The sequence below is a fragment of the Benincasa hispida genome, chromosome 8, assembly GCF_027475165.1.
Source record: "Benincasa hispida cultivar pf3 chromosome 8, pf3_genome.v1.1, whole genome shotgun sequence".
Classification (NCBI taxonomy): domain Eukaryota; kingdom Viridiplantae; phylum Streptophyta; class Magnoliopsida; order Cucurbitales; family Cucurbitaceae; genus Benincasa; species Benincasa hispida.
In genome coordinates this window covers 58145606-58155621 of record NC_143485.1, presented here as the reverse complement: position 1 = coordinate 58155621, position 10016 = coordinate 58145606, and the positions used below count along the sequence as shown (strand labels likewise).

At 37.4% G+C, this 10016-nt stretch overlaps 2 protein-coding genes across 2 annotated transcripts; one reads left to right on the top strand and one right to left on the bottom strand.

The window, feature by feature from the left end:
- Positions 1–3653: 3653 nt before the first annotated feature.
- On the top strand, positions 3654–7595 carry LOC120083388 (CTTNBP 2 amino-terminal-like protein). The gene is made up of 2 exons (XM_039039131.2): positions 3654–4451; positions 6995–7595. Exons 1-2 carry the CDS (start codon positions 4179–4181, stop codon positions 7172–7174), a joined length of 453 nt encoding a protein of 150 aa, XP_038895059.1. The 5' UTR covers positions 3654–4178; the 3' UTR covers positions 7175–7595.
- Positions 7596–7620: 25 nt separating this feature from the next.
- LOC120083387 (uncharacterized) lies at positions 7621–9784 on the bottom strand. Its single transcript, XM_039039129.2, has 2 exons — positions 8618–9784; positions 7621–8296 (listed from the first exon to the last, which is right to left on the bottom strand). The coding sequence occupies exon 1, from the start codon at positions 9551–9553 to the stop codon at positions 8717–8719; it is 837 nt and encodes a 278-aa protein (XP_038895057.1). The 5' UTR covers positions 9554–9784; the 3' UTR covers positions 7621–8296; positions 8618–8716.
- Positions 9785–10016: the final 232 nt, after the last annotated feature.

Here is a 10016-nt window from a genome sequence, read left to right as displayed (position 1 = left end):
GATGGAGGAATTTTCAGTGAGTGTGGCGTTGGCCATGGGACTTTGATACCAAGTTGAAGATGAAGAGTTTTTTTTTGTTTTTGAGAGTCCTTTGGACTTCTTCTTTTCGACTTTTTTGTATTGAATGAGTAATAATAGCTACATCCCTATTTCTTTTATACACTCATTTTCCTAATATGGTTACATAATAATATAAAAGAATAAGAATATCACACTTGACATTGTTTGATTAGAGGAGAGCAAAACCAATTCTCAATAGAATGGTAGTGACTCACCTTCCTCTTCTTTCACCTTTCCTTTTCCTTTTTCATTTTCATTTTCTGCTCTAACATGTTTCAAAATATTATATTTCTACTTTTGAGTTTTGAGTTCCTTCTCAATTTGATTCTTAGAGCTTCAAGATTTACCTTTTTTTACCTTCATGTTTCATTAAATACTCACTCTCAGATCTTGGTGTTAGTATCTATTGATTAATTTAAAAGATTTAAATTTATTATACTTTTTCTTTATTTTTTATCAACCTTTAAATCAATTGAAAAATTCCCCACCACAATTATTTTTAATTAGTTAACTAAAAGTTAACGGCAAATGCTAAAGTGAATATTTAACTTTAGTACAAATTTGAGAGGTAAAAGTGAAAAATATTGAAACCTAAATGAAAATTAAAATAAAAAAATCAAGGATAAAAATGTAAAATTTTGAAACAAAAAGTACCAAATGAAAATTAAAATCAAAACTCGTGAACAAAATATAACATTTTGAAACCTGGAGACCAAATGAAAACTAAATTCAGAACTTAGAGACCAAAATGATATATTTTTTTCCCTAATAGGTTAAAACATCATTTTGGTTCCTATACTAGAAGTTTTTCAATTTTAGTCTATATACTTTCAAATGTTCAAATTTAAGATTTTTTAAAAGTACATGGACTAAAACATTTGAAAATACAAAGACTAAAATTAAACAAACTTAAAAGTACAAGAACTATAATCTAACCTCCCTAATAACTAAGGGAGTATTCGGTTCATCGACTTTATAAGTCGGTGTTAACACTGTTGAAGTAGGTGTCAACTTTAACCGTGTTTACTATTGGAGTTTGCACATTTATCGAGAAAAACTATATCTTCCTCTCTTTCTTTCTACCCACCTTTAATGTTTCTTAATTCTAGACTAAACAACTATACATTCCAAACACAGAATTACTAATCTAAAATATTAACTTTAGACTTTAGAATCCAACTCACCGTGTTAGACGACCTCTAAAATTATTATTGGAGCATATCTAGGGTGGGCCATAGACAGGGGATTGAATGGGTCCCATGGAAGGCTTTTCGTACACTCAAAGTGAAATGGAGTAAGCCCATAGGTTATAGGGCTGCTCCTTGTAGGGAGCCCAATTTCGTAACAGGTAGGCCTGGCGTGGGCCCATCCTATCAAAAGCAGGGAAATTTTAAATAAATAAATAAATAACGAACTGTCCCTCACTCTCCCTGCACCCAAACAAATATTAATGCAAACAAGTTCTACCATAACCATACACCCCCTCAATTATTATTATTATTTATCCTCATTTTCCTCTTCTTTCTTTCTCCACCTTTATTCACCATCGCTATTCCATCTCAAATAGTAATTTCGAAATTTCGAACGTACGAGAAACATTGAATTTAAAATCAATAACTCGAAAGAAATAGAAACCCGTCCTTTGGGTACTAAAAAGAAAAAGGACCAAACTTAGATATACTTTATCTATGATTAAAAGTTGTCTATTTTGTGTTTTGCACCAAAAGGAAATCAAAAGATAACAAGATAAAAAGAGGGTGTTTGGCTTTAAGCAATGATGAGATATTATAAATTTTATAATACAAAGTTTTTATGTAATACATATAAGGCATATTCAATAATTGACCAAAGGTTTTTTATTTTTTAACTGGAAATTACATTATTGTCTCACTCAGTACTCACTCCCCCTTAAATTTGCATGGCCCCTAAAGGACAGGGATGGACCAATGAAGAAAATTAAAATTACCAGCTTTGATTATTATTATTATATTATTATTTTTGCACTCCAAGACGTGATCACACGTGCGATGCTTAACTCCACACGCACGCGGAAAATTTAACCCATGATGGAAGTTTGACTGTCTCAATGGCTAAGATGTATTCTTAACCAGACGGTGAGATCTGAAGCGTTGATTGTTTTTACACGACAATCTCAAGGAAGGAATTGGATGCTCCACATGTTCGGCTTCGGTCGGAAAAGCCCAACACCAGAAGTTGACATGTCCGGTCAGTGCAGTCCTTTTTCTGGGCCCACTGTTCTCTTTTTATTAAATTTTTTTATTTACATCATCCACGTGGCGGGTTTTAATTGGATAACATTAGAAAAATGAGACTTTCGGCCCGGTCATATGACCCGACACGGCGCATGTGGGTAAGTGGGTCCGGTTTGATGGGATTCGGTCATCAAACAAGGTGGGTCGGATCTAGTGCTTTTTAATTTTTAATTTTGTAGGGATACGAAGTATATAAAATTGGAAATGGAATGGCAGTTTGTGTAATTTTGATGAGAAATAAAGGGGTCAATGGGAATTTGGAGTCGGACCGAGGGCTGGGGGGGGGGGGGTGAGTTGTTGGGCTGGGCCCTGTGGGTGCAAATGCAACAATGAGACCAGAAAAGGCAAAATGTTGGCCCATTTTACAGCCAATATGTTGTCCTATGGAGGAACCATTCATTTAATAATTTATTGACATTTCCTCCATCTCAATAATGGATGTTAAGCATGGGTTAAATTTTAAATAATAGTTGCCTTCATTTCAATTATACCATCAACTTTTAAAAATTCCATTCACCATTACTTTTCAAAAGCACTCAAAATATGTTTACTATTAGGAATTATAATAAATATTATAGTTGAACAAAATCAACAAATACAATAAAAAAAACACTCGAGAAAATTTGTAGAATATTTCATGTTCAATTCTCCATGGGAGTTAGATGAGTGACAATCCATAAATGTAATTGTAAGTATGACCATATCCATCAAAATAGCTATGTTCAACATAATTGACATGAACTTTATCTTTTGATATACAATGTAACAAAAATTATATGAACAATTTTATCGTCGTTTTTTGTTTAAAAACTGTCTCAAAATGGAACTTTTGAAAGTTTATAGTTACTATCGATTCAAAATTCAAAGGATTTTCTATACCCGAAAAAAGTAAAGAAAGTTTATTTCTCAATTTGGTATACTTGACCTCTAACTCCGTGGTCAAGGCCAATTTTACCGCTAATAATTTAACTATAGTAAATTATTTGTCTTCGAGATATTTTTATGTCTTGAAATATATTTATAAAAAAAAAAAAAAAAAAGAATCACAACCAAGATATTTACTATAGTTAAATTACAATTGTAATCTCAAAATTGAATTTTGAGTTTGTCTTTTTCTTTCTTTCTTTGAGTTTTAAGTTTGAAGAATTTGAATAGCTAACGCATAAGATATTAGTTAAGTCATAATCTCTTTCACCGTACTAAATTTGTTTAACGTTTTGTACAAAGAGGAGGTGAAAGAAGTCATAATCAACGCACAAGAATCATAAAAAGTGAAGATGACGCCAAAAACAAATTTGGTGGTTTTGGAAAGGTAGCCTTATTTTTTCCATTTTGATCCATCAATCATCTTCTCCGTACGTGCAATGGCAAAGAGTTGGATACTTTACAGTTTACAATACGACTCTGTAGCTTTGGTTTTTGGAAATGGTGAAACTGTAAAATGGTGGAAAAGTCAAATGGAATCTGAAACTTGCGAAATTTTCAGGGCAAAACTAAAAAGAAAACAACCATTTTCCAAAAGCGACAATGCAATTCGAAATTCCCAAACAAAGCAATCCAAATTCCAAAGCCCCCTTTTCACCTTCCAGTAAACCCTCTGCAATTTTTGTTGTGGATGCTAATGGTAGCCCACATCTTCAATCTCTCTCTCTCTCTCTCTCTCTGTTTGGGGCCTATATTACAAGTTCGGTACCTGCTCAAGTTTTTGATAGCAGCGAAAAGCTTTAACTAACCACTCCCAGAACTCTTCCTTCCACTTCGTCTTCTTCCTAATTAAACTGCCATGAGCTACAAAACTAGCTATACCCAAATGGGAAAATTCCTCTGAAACTGTACGGTTATAATATGGGTGAAGAAGGCTATGGATGGTCCCCAATTGGGGCTCCTCTAGAAGTCCAGAGAGAGGACCACTGGAGGCATTTCGACAACTCCGTTGATGCAGTCTCTTTTGGGTTTGTTGCTACTGCCATTCTCGTCTCAATGTTCTTGCTCATGGCCATCTTTGAAAGGTTTCTGCGACCCGCTCCCTCAGCTTTCTCTCACGCCGGCGGTCCGACCCAACTTGACCCCGAGGCTCAGATGGGGTTTGCTGGAAAGCCTGCTCACCCATCACCCAAAGTGAGTTCGCCCAATTTGTTCTTTACTACTTTCTATTTCCTCTGGGATTTTTGGTTTTTGCTGTTTTGTTTTGAGTTCTCTTGCCTGGACTGTTGGTTTTTGCTGTTTTGTTTTGGGTTTAGTTTAGATATCTGTTTCTGTCTCACCTAATTTTGTGTTGCTTCTTGCTCACTGATGCCGAATTTCTGTACGTTAGATTTTGAGCTGTCTGTGTTTAGATACTTGGAATTTGTTCATTTGTTGCTGTCTCTGTTTCGCATAATTTTAAACCGAGGGCCTTTCTTTGACATTCCTCTCTCTCTCTCTGTTGTTGATCAAAGTTCATGAAGTCTTCAAGTCTAAATGAAAATTTCTATTCCTGTAATGGTTAAGTGGGACAACCCATGTTCTGGGACTTGGTATTAGAACAACTTGTTCTGTTTCTATCTATTACCTTTTTCCCCTAATTAAAATCCAAAGGGTACCTTGCAGTTTTATCCTATTTGTTTCATATGCTTCAAATTCGTTTGGAAACTTCAAGATTAGCTGGTAGTTCTTCTTGCCTTCTCCCTGAGTTCTGTAGTATTGCTTATGTGCACTGAGTTTTATCAGCCTTATCTTTCTTCAACTCCATAAGGGGGTGGTGGGGACAGGCCAGTGGCGATATAATTTGTTATTTACTCTTTAGAATTCTCTTCTATTTCAAAATAAGCAATCTCATTATCACAGGACGGTTTTATCCTCTAATTATGGATTCTAGGCATGGACCTGGTAGTTGTTCGTTTAATTGTCACTTCTTGTTTTGCTACTTTCGGCCAAGTGCGTCTGATGGTTTGCCCCACCAACTTACTCATCAAGTCAATCTCAATGCCTTATATCCCACGTGCCCCTTGCGTCTGTCATGACCATGTAATCACTTTCCCCCCTTGAGTCACTGGTATTCTTATACGATCAAATTTATCAGACGAAGAATAGTCTATATGAGACGGAAAATACAACCAAATTTAGCAGTGGAGAATTGCTGGTTGAAACAATGTCAAGAATTTATGTCCAGACCTTGCTGATAAGATATATTTCATATTTATTATCATGTGGCACATCTTTAATCTTTGGCTGCACCTTGCATTCTACAAAAAAACATATCAGGCCTGCCTAGTTGTCCTGTCTAATTGACTGATACTTGTATGTGCAAAGTTGTTGGGAATACTAGTGGTACATGGTAGGGATATTAACAAGGGCATATGTATAATTATATACAAGTTGTAAGAGTTGAGTGGCTATAAATAGAGTGAGTTTGGGAATTTGGGAGGTAGTTAGAATTTGGATAGCAATTTTGATTTTGGGAGAATCCAGGCCTCTTTAAGTGCTTAGTGTCTTTTCATTTTCCTTTCTTGTATCACTGCCATTTTCAGTTAATTTCAATTTCAATTCGTAGTTCCTATCAAAAGCCAAAAGTTCTGGTTCTCTGCACCCTTGTAGGTGCAAACTTGAGATCATTTAGTATAACAAGGTTTTCCACTACCTTGTTAGGTATCTTAACACCGAAAATACAAGTAAACACTAAAGATAACCATATTGCTATTCTTTGAAGAAATTATAATTTCATGCCCTTTTGAGATAGCTATCTTTTTCCCTAATTCTAACAATAGAAATTCCTACCAAAATGATCCCCCACCCCCTAAGGTGTCCAACTCCTCTTATTTATAACCAAGACACCACTAGTTGATTGCCCATAATACCCCTTACTAATATCCCACTAATCTTACCTACACGCCCCTAACTAGTACTCTCACATACCTATCTACTATCCATAATCTGCCTGTCCTTGCAAAGAAATGCAGCAATGAAATGGTAACATCCTGCAGAAATTTCAGCATAGATTGCTTCTTTAACTGTTAAGCGGTTGTGTTATTTCTATGATACATTCACTGTAATATCGGAAGATCTCAAGACATGCTGGTTTCACTCAACAGCTGATTCTAAGTGACAAAGTCAGTGCCTGCCCGTTTACAGTGTGAGAAGAGTTGTCCATTTGTTTTGCAGAGGAAAAGCAGCAATAGCTCATGAAAGTTATTGCACTTCTGTGCAGTGACCCTTATTTTTATAATTGAGAACACTAGGTTTTACTGTCTTATACTGTGAAAAATTTGCAATGGAAGGATGCTCGTTTTGGCATCTTAAACACTTCTATTTTTGCTGTATGTCATGACCTAACCGACCAAGCTCCTGTAGTACAAGTATTATGTATGCCAGTTCGAAATAATTATTAATTGATTTATTCAGAAACAATTAGAGGATCTAATTTTATGTTTTCCAAGCTTATTTTTTCATTTTACCGTTCTGATTGTCTAATATATTGTGTTTGTTTATACTGCTGGCTGGCTTATGATATCTTGGCCTTGTCCTATCCTCTTGAACTTGTTAAGTCCTTGGCTTTTTGTATCATCTGCTAGTAGAGTTGATTACTGGTTAATTCTATTGCCATATCAATTTTGTTCTTCGACAATTGTGGATGCTTTTTACACTCTTCAGCCATCCAACATTTTTGTTTCGTTTATATACAGATGACTGTGTATTCCTGTGGAGTTTCAGTGCTAATGCCTGGAGATCATATTCCTACATACATTGCCCGCCCGGCACCCGTCCCATGTCCCCCCGAACGCATCCCATGGCCACAACATCAACACAATGACATATCCAATGCCACCACAAGTTCCCATTTCACTGAAAACTCAGGTTCCTGATGAAATCAAAGAAAACCAAAGATGGAAAAGAGGTCTGTTCCGTAACAAATCTGCGTTACGATTGATTCAAGCAAAACTAATCTCCAAAACCCAGTAGTCAGAAAGGTACCGTAGTTGAGGCTGTTTTTTCCCCCATTTCCAGAGGTTCTTATTCTGTACATACGCTCACCTCACGGCCCACCTTGCTTTACCTCATCCGACTACATTGCCTTCTTCAAGATAGCAAGTTTTACATTTTTATGCCTTCCACAAGGTTAAGCTTTTCTCTCTCTTTTGGCTCTTCAGATTTGGCTTGAAGCCTCAGCAATCATATAGAAATTTCTGTTTGTGAGGAATTGTGCAATGGTAAATGGTACCCACGTGTAGGCGAACTTTAACTGTCTAGATATATATGAAATGCATATTTTGTTTCTTCTGTTTACAATGTTTATCAAACCTGTTTCTACTGAAATCAGTCGAAAACTTCGTTCTTCCATTCCACACAATGATAATATCAAAATAATATGCTGTTGAAGTTGGTTTTAGGCAAAGTTACAAGAAGTTCATCCAAGAGTGTTGGGAAATGGCACATAGATCTATTTTTTTATGGTTTTTGACTCCAAAGTTCCAAACTCAAGGAAATTCTGCCCCTGCTAAAAAGGTCAAGAATTCACAACACTCCACAATAATTGATACTCCGTCAGCAAGAAAAAGACAGCATATATCCATAATATAATATACATTGATTCAATATTGCATGAATATGGAGCAACATAGATTGCCCCCAACGGTTTAACTTCTCATTTTAGTTCAACTTTCAGCTGCAATAGTCTTCATTTGTTGTCATGGAGCTTCTCTAAATTCCCAAGCTTTGGACTCGTTCTGTTCTTTTTGTCAGTTAATACACAGAAAGCAAAAGTTGGAAGCAATTGTAAGAGAGTTGTTATTACCAATGCTGAAGAAAGAAAGTTGGTGATGGTGATCGATCCTTCGTCTCCACTCTTCCTCTGATCTAAATCAGTCTTCGTTTCAGAAATCATCTGGTGGACTGTCTCATAATTTATTTTCATTTTTTCTTTCTTTCTTCCATCCTTTTTGTCTAAGCAGGTGTAAGAGTCTGGGTCTGAACTCTGAAGAACCTGACTGTTTGTACCATAAAAAACAGAGCTCATTCAATTGGGATGACGTCTCTAATCATTTTAGTGTAGAATTAGTACTAACCATATCTTTAATTTCCATTTTCGAAGATTAGTGAGTACACCAAAAATACGATACTGAATAAGAGAGAGAGAGTAAAGAAAATGCAATCTTTGTACCAGTATGGCAAAAGATTTACTTTCAGAGAAAACAGAGAGACTTCGCCTACCCAGCTGTGCCAAATACGGTCTGTTTCCTAAATTGACCTATCAGACATTCATTATTTACAACTTACTACAATTTCCAGACCAAGAATAGGAATCACACCGTAAATGAAGACGTAAAACAGAGTACAAGAAATTTGAATGCCACTCGTCGGTCCGGCGAACTGGGACGTAATATGCGCCCGGAATATTCTCTCATCTTTCAGAGGAAGATGAAGCATTCCAATGAAACAAGTGGGTTATCGAGGGACTCATTTGTTGTCCGCCATTTTCCCTCTATCGTCGCGTTCTCTATAGCCTGAGATTGCCCTGCTTCTTTCCGGTAATAGTCTCTTCCGGCGGTTGCTTCCCTTCCCGGCGACATTCCGGACCTCCGGACAGATGGGCTTCGGCCAGCGGCTGTTCTGGAGGCTCCGCTGTCGGTTCGGGTATAAGCAGGGGATCTTGACCTCCGATACGCATTCTCAGTTCTATTCTGCAGGTGTGGCTCTGGCCTCGGACTTCGCCTTGTGAGTCCCTGCCCCATATCTCTGCTTTGCACCAACTTCACAGTTCCAGCGCCGCCGTTTAACCGGCTGGGCGACTGATCGGATTTTCGCGTTGGCGATTTACCCACCATTCTATCCCTCCTAGGAACCCAATCATCTGAGGGTGACCGGTTTTTAGCCAATTTGGCCGGAGATCTGCAAATCCTCTGACGTATCTCTTCGAAATCATCCAACTTCTCTGTTACAGTCGTAGTAGATAGGGTTTCGCTAAAGCTGCAAACATCAGAAACCTCAGAAATTTCTTCTGTGGGATGAATGTGGATCCTCCCATTGACCTTCCCGGAGGCAGATTCGTCGGGATTCCTCTCCCCAATCGGCGTAGGTCTGGGTTTGGGAGTTTCAGAGAGAACCTCTTTGACAGACTCTTCTTCGAGTGGAGGGGGTGCTCTGTTTCCAACGCGATTGAGTTTGGGATGGGAATAGGTAGATCTAGAGTGGTGGGGTGAAGAGGAAGAATTAGAAGCTCTAGTAGTACTGACACAGCAACCCATTTCGAAGAAGATGGGTTTGGAGAGAGCAGAGATGGGGGGATTCAGGGACAGAGAAGGCTCAGAAACATTGCAGGGTTTAGAGGAAGAAGAGGATTGGAAAGTGGGAGATAGGAGAAAGAAAGAGGGAAGACAAGTAAAAAGAAAAAGGCAGAGTGATTGGTTGGAAGAGAGTGAATTGCATTTAGTGCCGCTCTGCTCTGATTCTGGTAATCACGTTTACAGTTCACACACACACACACAGGAAAAGGAGGGGAGAGAGAGAGAGAGAGGGATCTCTAAGTCTTACAATCATAAATTAATTTTTATTGCATTGCAAATGTAAATGCGGTTAACTTGGCCCACTCTTTGGAATCAAATGAAATTTGGTCATTCTATTGTGTAGTAGAATTACCTATTTACCTTACCAACATGCTCGATTAATCGAATAGCGAACATGCATCTTGTTTCTTCCTCTCGCTATTTG

Coding starts and splice junctions, on each gene's coding strand:
- LOC120083388 (XM_039039131.2), top strand. CDS start 4,179: ATGGGTGAAGAAGGCTATGGATGGTCCCCAATTGGGGCTCCTCTAGAA. Junction 4,452..6,994: donor CTGCTCACCCATCACCCAAA/GTGAGTTCGCCC, acceptor GTTTATATACAG/ATGACTGTGTATTCCTGTGG.
- LOC120083387 (XM_039039129.2), bottom strand. CDS start 9,553: ATGGGTTGCTGTGTCAGTACTACTAGAGCTTCTAATTCTTCCTCTTCA.